The following is a 22,171-nucleotide window of genomic DNA, read 5'->3' as shown; positions in this document are numbered from 1 at the left end:
TTAACTGAGCATCTACTATGTTCCTGGCATGATGTCAGATTCCATGCACATGGTTAAAAAAATCAAAACAGTACAAAAAGGTACACAGTAAAAAAATTTTCCTCTCATTCTAGATTCCTAAACTCCTTAGATTCCTAGACACCCTCTCGGGGGGCAACAATTATTAACAGTTTCATTTGTATCTTTCAGAAATGTTTATATTGGCCTGCATATTTAATTCTCACAACAACTCTCTGAGATAGACGGTATTACTTTATAAATTAAGAAAATAAGCCTTGGGATGCCTGGATGGCTCAGTTGTTAAGCGTCTGCCTTCAGCTCGGGTCATGATCCCAGGGTCCTGGGATCAAGCCCCGCACTGGGCTCCCTGTTCAGTGGGAAGTCTGCTTCTCCCTCTCCCATTCCCCTTGCTTGTGTTCCCTCTCTCACTGTCTCTCTCTCTGTCAAATAAATAAATAAAATCTTAAAAAAAAAGAAAATAAGCCTTAAGGAGGCTGACTTGGGTAAGGCCATAGAGCCATGAAGGGACAGAGCTGGGATCAGAACATGGGCCCAACCATCCATGCACACACCCACTCAGGGATCTCCTACAGAAACACTGGCACGGATGTTCAATGGACTTGAAATAACAAAAAACTGGAACCAAAATGTCCATCAAGGGCTGGCTATATAAATCTATCACATGTGTACTGTGAACTACTATACAGCCATTAAATCTAAAGTTAAAAAATTATGGTAGATCTAGATATGCTACACAGGAAAACACGTAAGACAGCTTATTAAATTAAAAAAAATAATTGCCAGAAATGAGGAAACATTGTTTAATCGCCTGGAGTTTCAGTGTGGGATGACGAGAAAGTTCTGGAGATGGCTAATGGCAATGGCGGCACACCAGTGTGAATGTATTTAATGCCACTGAATGCACACTGAAAAATGATTAAGACGGTACATTTTGTTATGTAGTAGTGGTTCTGTTAGGTTTGTAGTGGTTCTTCTCTCACTTTATCATACCTACCCCTCAGACATCCTGGTAAGACTCCAGACTTCAGGTGTCTCCCACCCCCAACATATCTGTCAGCATTCAAACTCAATTTCTAGCACCCTTTTCCTACCCCACACAGAACACACAAATTCAGAGCCTGATTTATCTGTAACTTCCCAACCCCTATCTATGTTAAATTTTCTTGTGGACTCCTCAAACTCCAAAATATGCTCTAACATGAAAAAAATAAAGAAATATGCAGGAAAATGCTTCCTCCTCTCCCCCAGTGAACTCCAGTGTGGAAATGTCTGATGAGATCAAATAAAAGAGAGATGATGTCAGTATGAGGGGGGGTAAAACCACTGTGGGGCAGAATGCACAATGTGTGCAGCAGGTAGAGCAACCCTTGCTTCTCAAGTATCTTAAAAATGAAATTTTTAGAAGGTAACATGGCAACAGTCCAGCATGTAATGTAGATGATATTCCTGTGGGTGGGAAACCACAGCTTAAAGCATAATTACAAGAAATGTAAAATCGACAAACGGCCTGAGATGTTTTGCCTTCTATTTAAGTACAACCTTAAATAAGAACATGACCTACACTGGGGTTTATTTAAATGATTATCTGAAGAACAAACATAACACTATTAAAAATAGAGACTCTAGGGGCGCCTGGGTGGCTCAGTTGGTTAAGCGACTGCCTTTGGCTCAGGTCATGATCCTGGAGTCCCGGGATCGAGTCCTGCATCGGGCTCCCTGCTCGGCAGGGAGTCTGCTTTTCCCTCTGACCCTCCTCCCTCTCCTGCTGTCTCTCATTCTCTCTCTCTCAAATAAATAAATAAAATCTTTAAAAAAAAAAATAAATAAATAATAAAAAAATAAAAATAGAGACTCTAAGAGCAAAGCTTTGCTCTCCCATTATAGATCTGCTTTAGCTGTTGAAGCTTCTCTGACCAAATGGAGGGGCAGAAAGGCCCTCTCTAGGAGCTCAAGTGCTGTACCCATATTTGCCAAGAGAAAGAGCTGTCCAGAAGATGGTGCCAGGGGTCACCATAGAGGAAAGGGATGGGAATGATAATATGTGGAATCCAAAAATAAAAAATGAACAAACCAAACAGAAACAGACTCATAAATACAGAGAACAAACTGGTGGTTGGTTGTGTGTTGGGGGAGGGGACGGTGTCAGGGTGGAGGACTGGGAACAAGGGCAAAACAGGTGAAGGGGATTTAGAGGTACAAACTTCCAGTTCTAAAATAAGTCAAGGGGGGGGCGCCTGGGTGGCTCAGTCGTTAAGCGTCTGCCTTGGGCTCAGGTCATGATCTCAGGGTCCTGGGATCGAGCCCCACATCGGGCTCCCTGCTCGGCGGGAGGCCTGCCTCTCCCTCTCCACTCCCCCTGCTTGTGTTCCCTCTCTCGCTGTATCTCTCTCTGTCAAATAAATAAAAATCTTTAAAAAATAAATTAATTAATTAAATAAAATAAGTCAAGGGGATGAAAAGCTCAACAGAGGGAATATAATCAATAATATTGTAGTAACATTGTATGATGACAGATGATAACTGCATTTATTATTGTGGTATTTTGCAATGTATGGAACGGAACTGTCTAATCACTATGTTGTATATTTGTATATCTGAAACTAATATAACGTTGTATGTCAATGATAAGACTTTTTAAAAAAAATTCAAAGACAACAGTCCTGATTGATTATTTTCTCTAAGCTTGTAGGGCATGGAACAACCAGAACTGAAGGTTATCTTTCCACCACCTAATTTTCACTGGTTTTCTTAAAAGTGAAGAGCCCAACTTCCTCACCCATACAAAAAGGCACAGATCACTGAAGTTTTAGTAAGACACTCAGTGCCATGACATTTTTCCTTTTCATTACAACACTGGCTATCTTGTCAGGAAAATCCTTAAGGGCAGAAAATTGCTTTTTTTCGTAGTGGTTCTTCAAGTCTTAGTAAGTCCCACTAAAACACCCCCAAACTAGAGAGCACACAGAACAACAAGCCTTTAATACGTATTTTAAGAAAAATCTTTCTATATAGTCTTTTAAAAATATACCAAATATCCACCTCCCTCATCATTTAGGATTATGTCATTACAGCGGTTCTCCAAATGTGGTCTCAAAACCCTGGAGGAGGTAGGGGTGGTGGAGGTATCTCCAAGACTTTTACAAGAGGTCTGGGAGATCAAAACTCTTTTCATAATACTACTAAGAAGTTCCGAAAAAGTTGCTGTAGCCTTTTGCACTGCAGTGACACTTTCACTGATAATGCAAAAGCAAAGGTGGGTATGGGTATAACATGGCAACATGAGGATCCTTGTGATGCTGGAACTCACTGTTCTATATTTTGACTATGGTGATAGACACATGCACCAACACTTGTGGTAAAATTACACAGAACTAAATACATATACACACACACAGATGACTACAACTGGGAAATCTGAGTAAGACTGATGGATTGTGTTACTACCAACATGGTTGTGATACTATACTACTTCTTTGCAAAATATTATTATTGGGGAAACTGGGTAAAGGATACACTGGATCTCTCTGAATTATTTCTTATAACTGCATGTGAATCTATAAAAATTCCAATTAAAGAATGCATACCCATGTTATTAGCAGCATTATTCACAATAGCTAAAACACAGACGCAACCCAAGACACCATCAAAGGATGAATAAATAAAACAAATGAATGTACACATACAATGGAATATTATTCAGCTCTAAAAAGTCAGGAAATTCTGACATGCTACAACATGGATGAACCCTGAGCACATTATGCTAAGTGAATGAAATAAGCCAATCACAGAGAGACAAATACTGTGTGATTGATTCCATTTATATGAATTACCTGGAATGTCAAAATCAGAGATAGAAAACAGAATAGGAGTTACCAGGGGCTGGCAGGGAGGGAGGAACAGAAAGTTGTTATTTAATGGGTATAGAATTTCAGTTTTGCAAGGGGAAAAGAATTCCAGAGATAGATGGATGGTGGTAATGGTCATCCAACAACATGAATGTACTTAATACAAAAGAAAGAAAGAAAGAAAGAAAATAGAAGAAAAAAGGAAAGGATTGCTAACAGCAAATTCAGGACGGGACGGGGATGAGATCAAGGAGGGACACTAGATCAGCTGAAGGGTCTTAAAAGGAAACAATCTGTATTCTTTATTCGTACTGTGTAGCCACTGTAACATTATTCTTTATATCTTATATCTTAAATTTTGTATCAACTTAATATTCAGTAAATTTTTCAAAAACAAAAAAATGTCCTGGATGAAGCGGTACAAATTATTAACATTATTAAATCTTGACCCTTGACCTTCTTGTTACTTGTGATGACAAGGGAGGGATGCATAAAGCAGTTCTGCTGCATACCAAAGAAGATGGTTGTCTCTAGGAAAAGCACATGTGTCACTGAGTGATGAGGTGAATCAAATGCTTTCTTCATGGTATACCATTTTTACTGGAAATAATAAGTGATAAACTATGGTTTTTAGACTTGTATTTGGCAGACATTTCTTGGAACTCAAAAAAGTGAGCCTGTCACTTAGGGGAAAACAACTGACAGTAGTTTTCTGCCAATAATAAAAATCAAACTTTCGAGTGAAATTCAGAATGGTGGGAAACTTGTTCCCACCGCTTGGAGTGTGACAGGTTCTCAATACTTACCAACTTTTCTAATGAAATCAGTGGTGATATTGACAAATATTATCTAGTGGTATTGTATGATGAAATGTGTCAGCATTTGGAAGATCTGCCTAACTCTATGAACCAATATTTTCCAACTGACAAACATATGATGTTACAATGGGTAACAAGTCCATTCACACTGCAAAACAGACCAGTGAATTTTTATGTAGGAGTGAAAAGTTCACTGGTAAGGCTTCAGATTCCACATCCAAACTAATCTTTAAGAAACTACCATTTATCTAGTTTGAGTGTAGTAGCAAAGAATATCCACAATTATCTGCAAAAGCTATTAAAACACTCCTCCCTTTCCAACTAGGTAGGTATTTGTGTAAGACCAGATTTTCTTCACACAGTTCAGTCAAAAAACACATCGCACTAGACTGAATGCAAAGCATTTAGGAAACTCTAGTTGTCCTTCTACTATGCCAGACATTTAAGAGATTTGCAAAATGTAAAAGAACACCATTCGTCGCACTGATTTTTTGTTTAGGAAAATACTATTTTCATAAAAATGTGTTATGTCTATTAACATATAACGGATTTACTGTTTCTTTAATGAATTAAATATTTTAAATGTCTCAGTTTTCACTTCTAATCCAGTAAATATCTATAGGCATAACCATCACAAGCAAAAAGTTCTTTTATTTTTTAAAATGGGTGCTAAGACCAAGACGTTTGAGAGCCGCTGGTCTGTATAACGTGTTCCAACGGCTAGAACATGAACTATTCACTCAACAAACATCTGTTGTCGGGTGCTGTGCTAAGCCCTCGAAGTGTTTAGGCGACAGTGGACACGTCACCAATAACTAGTGGAACCTCTCACCAGCGGCCGCCAACCCGGGTCGGAGCGCGCCGCGGGGGTAGCGCGGAAGCGTGGCTGCGGGCGGCTGGGCCTGGGGGACGCTCTGCGCCCGGCTCCGCGGCCGCGGAGCGGCTCGGACGGAGGCCGGAGCGCGAGGAGAGAGGCCGCCCACCCACGACCGGCACCCAGGCCCCCGGGAAGGCCGGGGAATTGGTTCGCCGCCGACGTGGCGGGTGCCGAGCGCAGCGCAGTCGCGACGGCGCCCGTCCCCTACCTGTTGGTCATTCCTGCCGCCACGCCCAGCATCTCTCCGCAGTCGGCTTTCGTCCCTCCGCACCTCGGCTGCCCGCGCCGCTCCGACCGCCGTCTCCTCCCTCGCGCAGCGGCCGGCGGCTACGGGCGGGCTGGCGGGCAGGCCGGCGGGCGGGCCGCGAGCAGGAAGGGGAGGCAGGCAAGGGGCGGGGAGGCCGCTGCCGCCTCCCGTCCTCAACCGGCAAATGGTTGGGCGCGCCGCGCGGGAGCGCGGGGCAGGGGCGAGGAGAGGTGGGCGCGGGGGCGGAGCCGCCGGCGCGGGAAACCCGGCCGCGTTCCCGCCCCACCTCCGGCCTTCCCTCGGCCCGGTTCCCGGCCTGGTTCCGCCACGGCCCCGCCCCCGTCTGGCTCCGCCTCAAACCCTCCCCTTCCCCGAGCATCGTCCCACCTCCGGCCGGTCCTCGGGCCCGCTCCCTCCCTAGCCTCCGCACAGTCCCCGGCGCCGACCCACCCCGCCCCCCAGCTCCTCTCCCCTCATCCCTGTCTGGCCCCGCCCCTACCCGCCCCCGCTTCTCGGCCCCGCCCCGCCCCCTCCCGACTTCGCCCCGCCCCGCTCCGCCCCCGCCCGGCACGCTCCAAAGACCGTACTCGTGGGGCGGGTACAAAAGCTCCACTGAGAGTCCTCCGGAACCGCAGGCTTGTAGGGGGTGTATCGCGACTGGCCTCCGCTGCTCCTCTCGGGTGACTGCACTGCACGCTGCAAGCGGAAGGAGCAGCCAGTGTTTTCCTTCTTCGAGACAGCTCTGATTCGGCTAGGCTGACGGACCGCATGGCTCTGCCAGAAGACTTTGGCCCAAGGTGTTGGGATTCCACTCTGTCTGGGTGAGGGGTCCTGAGAAGACTTCAGAAGATGGAGTCAGTTCACCGGACTCTCGGGAGAGGTCCTTGTCTGCACTGGCCACGACTGAATCCCTGGCACGTTCTGGGGAGTTCTCTAGGATTTCAGAGCGCTTTCAGATTGTGAATTTGGGAAAAGTTAACCTTTCTTTGAGACATTCCGGTCTTGTCTCCACATTGTTTCTTCCCTTACTGGTTCTCATCCTCTTCCCCCATTACCTCTACCAAAACCTGAAATCTGCCAAGGATGAATGTAGGTTATTTATACTGAGCATAAATATAGATGATCTCTTAAAGGTATCAGATTTTGTAACTAAATTTACTTTCTAATTATAGAAAGAAAACTGTTTCCCACCGTCTATGTATACGCGGGGTGGGCACTGATGCCTTTGATATCCTTATATCAAAATTAATTCTAAACAGAGCAAATGTTTACATGTTAAAAAAAGGCGTATAAAAATATTAGAAGAAAACACGGGAGAAAAAAATTAAGATTGCTGTGGAGAGATACTTTCCAAATAGGATATAAACCCTAGAAATCATAAAATTAAAGATTAATAAATGTGACCAAATAGGAATATTAAAAAGTCTGCATAGCAAACAAATAGCAACTAAAAAAGGTCTAATTTCCTTATTACAAAAGGAGTCAGTATGAAAAAGTTCAACCATTCAGAAAAATAGACAAGGTATATACACAGGTTTCCACAGAAAAAGAAAAATAGGAATGAGTTTTAAAAGTACAAGAAGGTGTCCAATATCATAAATAAAATTTTAAAACACCATTTTTCACATAAAGGCAAAGATTAGTTTGGCAATATGCTATTTTGATGAGAATATAGGGAACACAGACAGGTACTTTGATTTACTGTTGATGGGAGAGTAAATCTACACAATTTTTACTGAGGACAGCGAGGACTAGCTATCATAATGTAAAATTCAGCTCCACTTGACCCAGAAAATCCACATTTTGGAATTTATCTTATAGATGTGTTACATGTACGTAAAAACAATGTACAAGTTTTAAAGATATCTGGGAAACTAATTATAAACTAAATGATATAATGACTCAGATTTTCTTTAAAATAAAATGTGGGGGGTGGGGGATCTAGGTAGGAGTGTCAGTGAAATAAAATTGGCCAGAAATTGATAATGTTTAGGTGGCTCATTGGTACATGGAGTTCTTCATATTAGTTTGCCTACTTTACTGTATATTTGAAATTCCATAATGAAAAGGTTTTTTTAAATGGAAACCAGAGAATTGTAAAATGAAAGTCTGCAGTTTCGTTTTTAGGAGCGACTGAGACAGTTTATTTAATCAGGATATTAATTAAATAAATTATAGTTTCCATATATAATACTACGCAGCTGTTAAAAAAGTAAGAATGGCTAACAAGTATATGGAAAGATGCTTAACATCACTAATCATTAAGGAAATGCAAATCAAAACCAAAATGAGATACCACTTCACCCCCATTAGGATGGCTACTATCAACAAGTGTTGGTGGGGATATGGAGAAGTTAGAAACTTGTGCACTGTTGCCAGGAATGTAAAATGGTGTAGCCATTCCATACAAAACAGTATGGAGGTTCATCAAAAAATTAAAAATAGAATTATCCCATGATCCAGCAATCTCACTTCTGGGTATATGTATCCAAGAGATATATATATAGCAGAATTTAAAGCAGGATCTCAAAGGGATATCTGTACACCCATGTTCATAGCATTATTCACAATAGTCAAAAGGTGGAAACAACCCAGGTGTCAATTTCAGGATGAATGGATAAACAAAATGGGTATATACACACAATGAAGTATTAGTTATAAAAAGCAAGAAAGTTCTGACACATGATACAACATGAATGAACCTTGAGGACATTATGCTAAGGGACATAAGCAGACACAAAAAGACAGATACTGTATGAGTCCACTTATATGCGGTAACTAGAGTGGTCAAATTTATGGAAACAGAGAATAGAATGGTGGACATCAGGGGTTGGGAGAGGGGAATGGGGAGTTATTGACTAATGGGTATAGCATTTCAGTTTTGTAAGATGAAAAAGTTCTGGAGGTTGGTTGCACAACAATGTGAATCTACTTAACACTACTGAACTGCACACTTTAAACTGATTAACTGGTAAATTTTATGCCATGTATATTTTCCACAATTTAAAAAATAAAGATAAGGCAGATGATACGTAGTAATAATGATCTCCGTGACATATTTTAATTAAGGAAATAAAGCAAAAGAGAAAAATTTGTTTAGTATGCTATCATAACACACACCCACTTGTATATGTAGAAATATCTGGAATGATAAGATATACAAGAAACATAACAGGAATGGAATCTGTAGAAGGGCTAAGGATTAAGAGTGAGAGGGGAACACGCACACAGTCTATATTTCCTTAATGGAGATTTATATCTCCATCAAAATTTTGTTATAAGACTGTAGCAATATGAGAAAATATGCAATGTGATTAATTGTATGGGATAAGTTAAAAATTTTATATATGGTGTGTGACTTATAAGTAGATTAAAATGCTTAGAAGTTGTGTTTTGCTTGAAAACAGTCTATGTGATGTTTTTCTACATTTCTGTTTTTCAGAAAATTACGTGTATTAATTTTTGGAGGAAAAATAAACATCAAAAAATTTAGAGGCTTTATTTTGTCTTGATTTCTCATCTCCTGACAACTTTCATCTCCCACTTCCTTTTGAACAAGCACTTATTTTTTGCATGTATATGATGCAATAATTAATCTTTTACTTCATCTTTAAAAAGGGACTCAAGTGCCTTGTTTAATTGTTGATATGCTTGTATTTCATAAAGCAGATTTCTTTACACAGTACCTTGCTTCCAACATGCTGTAGTTTGTGATCAGTTAATCTTGCTCTCATGTCAGGATACTTGGCTGAAAACTGTGGCTTCTTCTTGGTTTCTAATTGGTGGTTTTAAAGTAGTAGTTCATTTTTGTCATAGTTATCCTGTCTGTGGAATGTACTGTCTGGGGGAGATTACTTTTACGGTTGACCAGTGTCTGTCACAAAGACATGGAAAAAATATTGTCTGTAGGTCTCGAATGGTAAATTAAATTTCTTATTGCTCATATTTCTACAGTTTCCCAGGATGAAAACACAGATGTCCCCATGACTATTTAATTCATTTTTGTTCTGACTTTCATTATCCAGCTTTCAAAATGAAATTTGGTATTTGTAAGTTTGTGTATTATATGTAGGTGAATACGCACACACACACAAATCATGTTTTTGCAAGCATTTTGAAGGTTGTGTTCACAATAAACACTTATTTAATATGGTTTTTCTTTTTTCCAACTTCATTAATTTCCAACAGATAACTATATAATAAGAGGGCAGGAAACGGGCATTTATTTGTCCCAAAATAGTGGATCATCAACCACCATACTGCTTTCTGTGTCTATGAATTTGGTCATTCTGGGTACTTCGTGTAAATAGAATCATACGGTGTTCTTCCTTCCTTCCTTTCTTCTGTTTCCTTTCCTTTCTTCCTCCCTCCCTCCCTCCTTCGTTCCTTCCTTCCTTCTTTCCTTCCTTCCTTCCTTCCTTCCTTCCTTCCTTCCTTCCTTCCTTCCTTCCTTCCTTCCATGTAAGCCCTGTGTTCAATGTGGGTCTTGAACTCACAACCCTGAGATCAAGCGTTGCATGCTCTACTGACTAAGCCAGCCAGGTGCCCCCAGTATCTGTCCTTTTGTGACTGGCTTATTTCACTTAACATAATAACATCCTTAAGGTCCATCCACGTTGTGGCATGTGTTAGGACTTCTTTGTCAGCATTTCAGTTTTGTAAGTTTTGTAACCTTGTTAAGGCTAAATAATATTCTACTGTATATAGCATATATTACAGTTTTAGAACTGGTATTTATACACACTGTGAAATACCAAAGTTACATATATATGTGGGACTCATTATATTCTGGGCTCATTATCCTAGTCTGTTAGTCAATTTGTCTATCTTTGTGACCTCTCTTAACTATTATGGTGTTGTATAATTGTTGATATTTGTTAGGGAAAGTTCCTGGTTCTTGATTTTCTTTTTCAGACGTCCCGTGGCTACTGCCCTTTCCTGTCCTATGTACATTCTGCAGTCATTTTATCAAGTGCCAGAAAAATCCTATTGCATTTTGGTTGAAATTGCTTTGAATCTACAGATTAATTTGGAAAGAACAGACATCTTTGTGATACTGAGTTTCTCTACTCATAAATCAGGTCTTTCTATTTACTTAAATCTTTAAAATATATTCTAGTAAGTTTTGTGACTTTCTTTCTAAGGGTGTTGCATTTGTTAACATTTATTCCTAGTACTTGGTATTCTCTGATTCACAATGGTGTCTTCCAGTTGTTTGCTGATAGTACAATGAAAATACAACTGACTTTTAAAATATATTAATCTTGTAATCAGCCCACTTGTCAGGCGCTTCTATTTTTTCTAATAATTGATCCATAGTTTGTGTGTTTTAAATGTTAACTGTCATATCAGCTGCAAATAATAAATTTTATTTTTTCTTTTACAGATCTTATGCCTGTAATTTCTCTTATTTTCTTGCACTATATAGGGCTTTCAATGACACATGAAATCAAAATAACTAAAGTGAGCATCATGATATCATTTCTGATTTTAAAATGAATTCTAACAGTGTCCAGTTAGGATGGTGTTTGTCATTTTTCATACACATTCTTTCTTTGTAGAAGAATTTTTTCTCCGTTTTTAATTTACTAAGAATTTATATTAATATACTTTGAATTTGGTCAAGTGCCTTTTCTTTTTTTATCTGTTAATGTCATAAATTATACTTATGGATTTTCTAATATTAAACTATCTTGCATACCTAGGATAAACCCAATTAATGGTGTATCATCTTCTTTATATATAGCTGGAATCAATTTGTTAATTGAATTTTGTTTCAGAATTTTTAGAACTACAGTTGACCCTTGAACAATGCTGGGGTTAGGGGCACAGACCTCCCACACAGGTGAAAATCTGCACTTTTGACACCCCAAAACTTAACTACTAATAGCCTACTGTTGAACAGAAGCCTTACCAATAACATAAACAGTCGATTAACACATATGTTGTATGTTATATGTATTCTATACTGTATTCTTACCATAAAGTAAGCTAAAGAAAAGAATGTCATTGGGACGCCTGGGTGGCTCAGTTGGTTAAGCGGCTGCCTTCGGCTCAGGTCATGATCCCAGGGTCCTGGGATTGAGTCCCACATCGGGCTCCTTGCTCAGCAGGGAGCCTGCTTCTCCCTCTGCCTGCCTCTCCCCCTGCTTGTGTTCTGTCTCTCTCTCTGACAAATAAATAAATAAAATCTTTAAAAAAAAAGAAAAGAAAAGAAAAGAATGTCATTAAGAAAATAATAAAGAAGAGAAAATAACACAGTACTGCACCGTATTTATTTATAAAGGCACATATAAGTGGACCTGTACAGTTCAAACCTATGTTTTTCAAGGATCAACTGTACAAACAACCATCATAACTTTATTACATGGTTTCTAGGGTTTTAGATCAAAAACATCAATATTGTAGATTGTGGGTGTGTTAAGAACCCTTAGTGGTCTTTCTGGTAGTGACTTAAGATTGTTTTTTACCCAACAATTTCAATTCTGTTAACCAAACAATAGTTAACTTTCTTGTTCAGAGTTGACATGAATCATATGTCTCAGGATCTGAATAAGAAACCTGTGTACAGTTAGTTGTTTAATGAAACGGCTTCAAATTTCAATCAATGCATTTTAATGCTATTTGTAGATTATGTGTGCTCTATTTGTTTTTTTAATACTAACAAAATTTTTCAGTTTATCAGTATTTGTTTCAATGTTATATATCAAATATATAAAGGAAATGTTATGTTTTATAGCATAGCCATGAATACTTAATACATATACAATGGTGTATACTTAATAATAAATCAAACAAGGTTAGGCCTCAAATTTTTTAATAATGAGATGCATATAAATATAAGAGAACATAAACTATATGAAAGCATAATTTCATAGAACATTATAAATTCTCCAGGATATGGAAATATATATTTTACTAGAAATGAAAATGCATGTTTGTAGCATTTTCAAATAAATTACATTTATTTATTTTTTTTTTTAAGATTTTATTTATTTGACAGAGCACAAGCAGAGGGAGAGAGAGGGAGAAGCAGGCTCCCTGCTGAGCAAGGAGCCTGATGTGGAACTCGATCCCAGGACCCTGGCATCATGACCTGGGCCAAAGGCAGCCGCTTAACCGACTGAGCCACCCAGGCGTCCCAATAAGATACATTTAGAATGTTTGTGTTTTGGTCTTCCGAAAAGGCCTTTTTATTTACTTGTTTTTATTTTTAAAAACATAAAACAATTCTAATATTTTTATTTTATTTTATTTTATTATGTTATGTTAGCTATATTTGTAACCTACATTTTCATTCTTTAAGAAGATCCTGTAACTGAGATACCTACATGTGCACGCACACACACACATGCACACACACATATAGACACCCAAACATGCACATGACTTTTGGTGAACTAAGTGTAGTCCGTACTTGGGTTAGACTGCTGTGGGGAAAGTATTACATTTTTTCCTCCTACTTTTTACTACGTGGTAATGTGCAGAGGACAAGTGACCACTGTCCTCTTGGTCCACTGCTAGCATGTAGCACCTTTCATTTTCTGTTATCACAACATTGCTCTGACTTTACTAGTGTGGATTTTGTTGGTTTCATTATTGAACAGTTTACTCAGTAAAGACAGACTTTCAAGCTGTGCTTATGGATTCAGAAAGAATGATGAATACAAAGCTATCATATTTATAATATATTACTAAAGGGAATTTCCTCACCATCACCCTGCCCCGAGTTTGGCATTTCCCATTTGTTTTGCTTTTTTTGTTTTTTAGAGCTTTTGCCTTTTAAGTTTAAAATTTTTGCTTACATAGACATTTAAAAATTTTATTTCATAAAATTCTTCAATCTTTTCTTTTATGAATCCCTTCCCCTTTTGCTTTTATGAGTAGAAAATTATTCCCTATCCATTGATTATGTAAATTGTCATTAACACTCAAATGATATATTTTTAAATTTTTTTATTTCACTATAATTAACAGTGTTATATTAGTGTCAGGTGGACAACATAATGGTCCAACAATTCTACACATTACTCAGTGCTAAGTGTATGATAAGTACAGTATGATAAGTGTAGTCACCATCTGTCACCAAACATTATAATCTTATTGACTATTCCTTATGCTGTACTTTTCATCTCTGTGACTTATTTATTTTGTAACTAGAAATTTGTACCTCTTTATTCCCTTTATCTATCTCACCGCTCCTCATATACCTCCCCTCTCGCATCCATCTGTTTGTTCTCTGAATATAAGAGTCTGTTTTTTGTTTGTGCCTTTTTTCTTTGTTTTGTTTCTTAAAGCCACATATGAGGGAAATCATATGGTATACCCTTTAGATCCATCCAGGTTGTCACAAATGGCAATATCCCATTGTGTTTTTATGGCTGAGTAATATTCCATTGTGCATATATGTGTGTGTGTGTGTGTGTAACACACATACAATTCCACTATGCTATATATATACCATATCTTTATTTATCCATTCATCTATTGATGGCTACCTGGGTTGCTTTCGTATCTTGGCTATTGTACATAATGCTGCAATAAACATAGGGGTACACATCTTTTTGAATTAGTGTTTTTATTTCCTTTGGGTAAATGCCCAGTAGTGGAATTACTAGATCATATGGTAGTTCTATTTTTACTTTTTTGAGGAACCTCCACACTGTTTTCCACAGTGACTGCACCAATTTGCATTCCCACCAATAGTACAAGAGGGTTCCTTTTTCTCCACATCCTTGCTAACACTTGTTATTTTAAATAAAATTCTTATATTTAGTGTTAAAAAATTGCTACCCCAACAAAATTTCTTATTGCTAATTATTTAAACTCAGCCCACTGTTATGAACTTGTTGAAGAAATGACCTTCCCCCATTATTTCAAACATGGGATTTCTGCTAAATACTACCTAGTGGAAGTTGGATATTAGGGAAAATAGTCTTATCTTTGGTTTGCGTTGTTCAACAAGAGCCAATGGACATTTTAGTTTTCAAATGATGATATTTTTGTCCTAAAGTTTAAGTATGAAAAGAATGGAAATCCAAATCAGTATTTATGAATATACCACATAGTTCTAGTTTTGTGTTTTTTTTTTTTTTTAATTTCCTTTTTAGCTACTCCCTAACAGTAAAGCACTGGTGATTTGTTTTGCAGAATCCTTGCAGCTTTCCTGGAAGCCTGTAGCAACACTTTATCTTTTCGTACTTGCTCTGTGTTGCTTCGAACCCCTAAGCTTGATCTTTAAACACTGGAAAAGCTCAGTACTATTTTGCAGAAGCTTTCCAAAGTCAAGTACAAATTTTTTATATCTAAGATTTTTTTTTGAAAGACATTGTGATGATTTAGGCCTTTTTAAAAAAATTTTATTTTATTACGTTATGTTAGTCACCATACAATACACCAGTTTTCGATGCAGTGATCCACGATTCACTGTTTTCGTACAGCCCCCAGTGCTCCAAGCAGTACGTGCCCTCCTTAATACCCATCACCGGGCTAACCCATCCTCCCACCCCCCTCCCCTCTAAAACCCTCAGTTTGTTTCTCAGAGTCCTATACTGGCTCAACTTTATTAAGTTCCCAATAAACGTAGAAAAGTGAAATTCATGAATTATTACCACATGCCTATGATACATACTCAGTGACAGACGAGAATCAGAGTGTCCATCTAGAAATGTCCTGGTTCTATAGTTCATTTTTGCTAAACGAAATTTAACTACCACAGAGTATGCAAAACTAAGAGTAATTTAAAGTGGTAGAATCAGAGTGAATTACTGCACACTGATACTCTGTAATACCACAGGTGAAAATAAAAAAGATACTAAAAGTATATCTGCAGATCCTTATTGATGTACTGAAATGAATTTAGGGAATGAGAATGAAGCAGGCAGAAGAGATTTAAAATAATGTTGGTAATTGGTTTTATTTTAGGAAATAATTATGGGCTTGTTGTGCCACTAATTTGTATTTTATTGTAAGAACCAAGGGCATTCTTTTTATATTTCCTCTTCTTTCCCCTGATGCAGACATTGACATAACCAGTTATTGAATTATAAATAAAGGACATAGATTTTAGGCTTTATTTTCCTAATCTTGGTAGAGTCTAGTGTTTCTTTTGAGGCAAATTGAATACCTGTCTCATCTCATGTTTATAACAGTAAAATTTTGGTTTTGGTTTAGTTCCTCTGCCCCTTCCCTTTCCCCTCACCTGTGATTTGCATGGTAGTGAACTTAGGTATTTTACCACACCTCGGTGTACTTGAATAGTAAATATAATCAATACCTCTTAAAATTATTTGTAGATGTGTGACAGTGGGTCCATATGTTCTCCTTGCTGCCTGGCACACAATACCACACCACAGTAAATTATTAATTGTCGAATTGTAACCTCATACTCATCTCAGCAAGTTTTGGACTGGCATCAGTTAAGCTTATCAATTCTTTTTCTTCCTTCACTTGCAGACTGTACCATGGTTGTCTTGATTTGTATCTGGGAAATTCTCAGGAAGACCTATTATAGTTTACCTGTGGTGTCACAAAGCTGCAGTAACATTATTTAGGTTTAACTGGGTCTTAGTTATTAATTTGTGGGATTTTTTTTATGTACTCCCTTGAGCCAAAGCATTTTACTATTCTTGATGTGTGTTATAGCTTATGTTCATTTCACATGGAGAGCTAGAACAGAGTTCCAGCAGGAGGGCTGGGAATAGCTGATGTGCAAGAAGGTCTTAAAGTAAAGCTTTAAAACCACAGAGATGTGAATCGTTTTGTATTAAGTGGGTGGTTACATAGGTTATTTGATAATCTCTTTCAAGAGGTAAATATATGCAGACAAGGAATAAGAAATATATTTCAGATATTATTCTAATTGATTGAAAATGATATTACTGTCTGATTATTAGAAGGCAGATGGCTGAAAAGGTATTTTGGAGCTAAGTCAAAAGGTAACCCTGTACTCTGCTACTTACTTAAAATAAAATGATCAAGTATTGTTTTTTTCTAGCTGTGAGGAAAAAAAAAAATTCTCAACATTTTAATGGTGACTAGGGTGCAGTTTTCAGGATTATAAAGCATATTCTCATCTTCCTTGAATACTTTTCCACTTTAAGCTTATCTCCTAAAGCTCGTTTTGTTTGTCTTGGCATATTGATCCTTTAGTTAACCTATGTTCTGCACTATGTCAAAACCAGGTGCCATTTGCCCACATTTACAAGTAAATGATCTCTCCTTGTCATTTCAGATAAACTCCCCGAGAGTGTGCAACTAAGTTAATGTACTTGTTCTCTTACAGGAGTAATAAGAAGCTCTTTGAACTTTTTACTATTCATCTGATGCTTCAAGAATTACAAAGGACAACACATCCAGAGCAGGCCTTTCTCTGTATTAACCTAAATTCAACTCTGTTCAATTTGGGTTTGACAAAATGCAACTCCTTGGCCTCCAATGCAAGCCATTAGACTGGCTTATTATTATTTCATAATAATAATGTGTGTTGCTTATTTGTAAGATTGTAAAAATTACCAAAGTAACTAAAAGTCCACCAAGTAAAGTTATCAGTAGCATCATTTATCATGAAAAGTAGGGTTTTTTTTTAACTTTTAAGATGAAATCGATAGAAGCTGTGGAATTTTTGGACTGTTTCAGTTCAACTAAGGTAGTACTTACCAACGTACAAAACGAAATTTCCAGAATTAATGACAGTGGGGTTACTTTTTGTAAGAGTGTTTTGGGGAAATTTTTAAAATTATGTGATTATTTGGAATAAAATTGGTGTGTGGGAAAGAGGATTAGATCATGTTGTCATTCTTTCTTAAGATATTAGCAATTTTCCCTTTCAGAAGCAAAAGTACATAACTTTTAACTTGCCATCTTCATATCATAACTTTTGTATCGATCCTAGATTCACAAAAACTGATTTTTTTATTGTGCTGTTCACAGAGTACTTTAAAGAAAGAATTTTTTTCTATTTTTATTTTTTTCCAAAATAATTATCACCAAGTATATATGTACAACAAAAGTTTTAAAAAAAACCTGAAAAATAGGCAAAACTATCTTAGTCCCATCACCCAGGGATATCTCTTGCTATAGCCAAAGATGAGTGAAGTAGCCACAAGTCTGGGTGAGGTAGAGGTGGTGGGACTTTGGGCAGAACACTGCAAAACAAAGAGAAGGAGCATTGTCCTAAACACTTATAAAATTATGCTCTGTCAGTATATAATCTCATTTCCAGAAACTGGGAGAAATTTTCAGGAAACTTTTGGTCTCTTCAAAAGAATATAAGAAAATATGCTATTTGTGAAGCAGAAACAGAAAGCTGTAAAGAGAGAACAGACTAAGGTGAGTATGGTGACGCTTATAGGAACTAAAGAAAGCAGAAGCAAAAGTGGACAGCAGACACTTCAGAAAACAGAATCAGTGTCACACACACACACAAAGCAGCTCTCAGAATGCAGAGCACCCAGAGATGGTACCAGCAAGCGAGTGGACAGCCAATGGTAGGACAAAGGTTGGCACTTTAGCATGGGGTGTTTGATGTTTGTGAAAGGGAACAGAACAGGTAGAGCAGAAGCACTGTTCAAAGATAGAGTTGAATAAAGATTCGGGGGAACCAAAGAAAGATCTGCATGTAGAGATTCAAAGAACTCATCATGTTCCAGAAAAATCACTGAGAAAAGCGTTCTATAATTAGACACATCCTGTAATTTAGACACAAATTATAATTTAAAGTATTAAAATTTGAGGATAAAGGCAAGAACAAACAAAAGCCAGTAACCTGCAAGAGAAGAAAAAACAAGCCAGCCTCATGCCGTGCCAAGAGTTGATAGGAAACCATTCCTTCGCATTTTGGAGAGGGAAATTTTTAATCCAAGGTTTATACCTAGTGAAGATGCCTTCACAGGTGAAGACAATGGAAGAAAGACATTTTCAGATATGTAAGTGTTCCGAAATTATACCACTTCTTGAGGAAATAATCCACTTAGATTATTCCAACCAATTTAGACATGAAAGAAAATTGGGTTTATTAAATCCACCTCATACCAAAAGACTGCAGTGAAACTGAAACCACTTAATCATAAATAAATTTAAATAATTGTTGTAAATATCTTTCTAAAATAGAGTGAAATGTTAAATTCTTCAAAAGGATAAATAATGGGAACAGCAATAATTTAGTGGTATTTGGATAAACTGTATTAACTGATGTTAAAACTGAGAATTACTGGTACCCTGAGATTGAGGTATAGATGGAGGAGTTGGTAAGTAAAGTCTAGGTGTTTTACAGGAGAATTGTTTTGTTTTGTTTTGTTTTGTTTTAAGATTTTATTTATTTAGGAGAGAGAGAGCAAAGTGGGAGAGGGAGAAGCAGACCCCTGCTGAGCAGGGAGCCCAACACAGGGCTCAATCCCAGGACTCTGGGTTCATGACCTGAGCTGAAGGCAGACGCTTAACCAACTGAGCCACCCATGCACCGCCAGGAGAATTGTTTTAACATTTCAAGGAGGAAATATGTAAAGCCATGTAAACTGTCTCAGAATGTAGAAAAATCATCCTAATTCATTTTACACAGTTAGCGTGAACCCAGGACCAAAAATTGTCAAAGGAAGTAGGAAAGAATTAAGTAGATTGAAAAATCTTAAAGAATTATGAATAAATCAATACCACATGGATATCACGGGAATATTAATCCATGACCAAGTAGACTAACATGCATTCTAGAAATACAAGGTTGGCTTTCTGGTAAGAAAAATATATTTTACTCTATTTGTAAAGGAGGAAAGCTGTACAATCATCTTAATAAATGTCTAAAATGCTATAATTCAACTTACATCCCTTATAAAACATTACAGTATTGGGGTGCCTAGGTGGCTCAGTCGTTAAGCATCTGTCTTCTGCTCAGGTCATGATCCCAGGGTCCCTGCTTGGCGGGAAGCCTGTTTCTCCCTCTCCCACTCCCCCTGCTTGTGTTCCCTCTCTCGCGTTCTCTCTCTCTGTCAAATAAATAAAATAAAAATCTTAAAAAAAAAATAAACCATTACAGTTTGCTTAAAGGAATATGAAATCAATAACAAATTTACACCGATGCACTACATACATGCTTAAGGTGAGGAATAAAATTAAGGAGTCCGCCGAGAAAGTGTGACTTTGGGAAAGGAGAAAAAAATATAACCCCTTGTAGATGATGTGATTTATTGGAAAATTAGCATTCTTACAAAACTTCAGCAAGATACCCAATTGTAAAATAAACATATAAAAAGCAAAGCTTTTACATATCCCAATAATAACTAGAGATTGTTTTACTTACAATAATAATAAACTTAATAGTTTATATAATAAATTTAATAAACCTTTCTAAAATAAGTTGCCTATGGTAACCCCCAAACTGTTCTCTGTATCTCTGAGCTTGGTTTGTTTTGTTTTGTTTTTAATTCCAAATATAAGTGAGATCATACAGTATTTGTCTTCTATTATCGGTCTTATTTCACTTATTACATCATGCCCTCAGTTCTGTCCATATTGTCACAAAATACAAGATTTCATTCTTTTCTATGGCTAAATAATATTCCCTTGTGTGTGTAAATATATCAGTTTTTTTTTTTTAATCTCTTCATCCTTTGATGGGCACTTAGGTTGGTTCCATATCTTGGCTATTGTAAATAATGCTGCAGTGAACATGATGAGGATGCACATACCATTGGGTTAGTGTTTTCATTTTCTTCAGCTAAATACTCAGAAGTGGAATTGCTGGATCATATGGGAGTTCTATTTTTAAGTTTTTGAGGAACTTCCCATAGTGTTTTCTGCAGTAGCTGCACCAATTTGCATTCCCACCAACAGTGCACAAGGGCCCCCTTTTCTACACAGCCTTCCTAATACTTGTTTCTTGTCTGTTTGGTAATAGCCATTCTAAGTGGTGTTAGGTGATAGCTCATTGTGGTTTTTGATTTGCATTTCTCTGATGATTAGTGATGTTGTACATCTTTTCCTGTACCCGTTGTCCATCTGTATGTCTTCTTTGGAAAAATGCCTATTTAGATCTTTTGCCCATTTTATAATTGGGTTTCTTCTTTATTTGGTATTGAGTAGTCTTTATATATATATCTTTATATGTTTTGGGTATTAGCCTCTTATCAGAAGCATGATTTGCAAATACTTTTTCTCATTTAGTATGTTGCCTTTCGTTCTGTTGATGGTTTTCCCTTGCTGTGATACAGTCCCACCTGTTTATTTTTGCTTTTGTTGTCTTTGCTTTTGGTGTCAGATTTAAAAAAAAAACAACACTGAGACTGATGATGTCAAGGAGCTTACTGCCTATATTTTCTTCTGGAAATCTAATGTGTTTTTCTAATCTATGAGCATGGAATGTCTTTCTGTTTCTTTATGTCTTCTTCAATTTCTTTCATCAATGTCTTATAGTTTTAAGTGACAAGTCTATCATTTCTTTGGTTAAATGTATTCCTAGGTATTTTATTCTTCATGATGTAATTCTAAATAAGATTTTTTCCTTAATTTCTCTTTCTGATAGTTTGCTATTAGTGAATAAAAACAAAATAGATTTTTGTATATTGATTTTGTATCCCGCAATTTCACTGAATTTGTACATTAGTTTTAATAGGTTTTTGATGGAGTCTTTAGGTTTTTCTATATATAATATCATGTCATTTACAAATAGTGACAGTTTTACTTCTTTCTTTCCAATTTGGATGTGTTTTATTTCTATTTATTGCCTAATTGTGTGGCTAGGACTTTCAGTACTATGTTGAATAAAACTGCTAAGAGCAGGCATTCTTGTCTTGTTCCTGATCTTAGAGGAAATGCTCTTAGCTTTTCACCATTGAGTATGATGTTAGCTGAGGGGTTGTCATATACAGTCCTTATCATGTTGAAGTACGTTCTCTGTATACCTATTTTGTTTAGAGTTTTTATCATAAATGGTGTTGAATTTTGTCAAATGTCTTTCCAGCACCTGTTAAAATTACCATATGATTTTTAAAAAAGATTTTATTTTTAGGGGGCACCCGGATGGCTCAGTCTGTTAAGTGTCTGCCTTTGGCTCAGGTCATAATCCTAGGGTCCTGGGATTGAGCCCCACATAGAGCTCCCTGCTCAGGGGGGAGCCTGCTTCTCCCTCTCCCTGACTGCTCATGCTCTCTCTCTCGCTATTTCTCTCTGCTTCTCACTCTCAAGCAAAAAAAAAAAAAAATCTTAAAAAAAAAAGATTTCATTTTTAAGTAATCTCTACACCTGGGGTGCCTGGGTGGCTCAGTTGGTTAAGCATCTGATTCTTGTTTTTGGCTCACATGAGCTTGTGGTCGTGGGATCAAGTCCCACAACAGGCTCTGCGCTCAGCGTGGAGTCTGCCTCAGATTCTCTC

The 22,171-nt window shown here is 37.5% G+C and overlaps 1 protein-coding gene across 1 annotated transcript in view; it reads right to left on the bottom strand.

Annotated features, from left to right (window-relative positions):
- LIMS1 (LIM zinc finger domain containing 1) overlaps window positions 1-6,124 on the bottom strand; it is a 159,610-nt gene extending 153,486 nt beyond the window's left edge. The window contains exon 1 of the mRNA XM_064572680.1: window positions 5,770-6,124. Within this exon, the coding sequence (XP_064428750.1) occupies window positions 5,770-5,801 (32 nt within the window). The 5' untranslated portion in view covers window positions 5,802-6,124. The remainder of the gene's footprint in view (window positions 1-5,769) is intronic.
- Window positions 6,125-22,171: the final 16,047 nt, after the last annotated feature.

This window comes from Mirounga angustirostris, unplaced genomic scaffold (assembly GCF_029215605.1).
Source record: "Mirounga angustirostris isolate CCGP_5_RB_7025 unplaced genomic scaffold, mMirAng1.0.hap1 SCAF_10, whole genome shotgun sequence".
In the NCBI taxonomy this organism is placed as follows: Eukaryota; Metazoa; Chordata; class Mammalia; order Carnivora; family Phocidae; genus Mirounga; species Mirounga angustirostris.
This window is presented reverse-complemented; position numbering and strand designations above follow the sequence as displayed.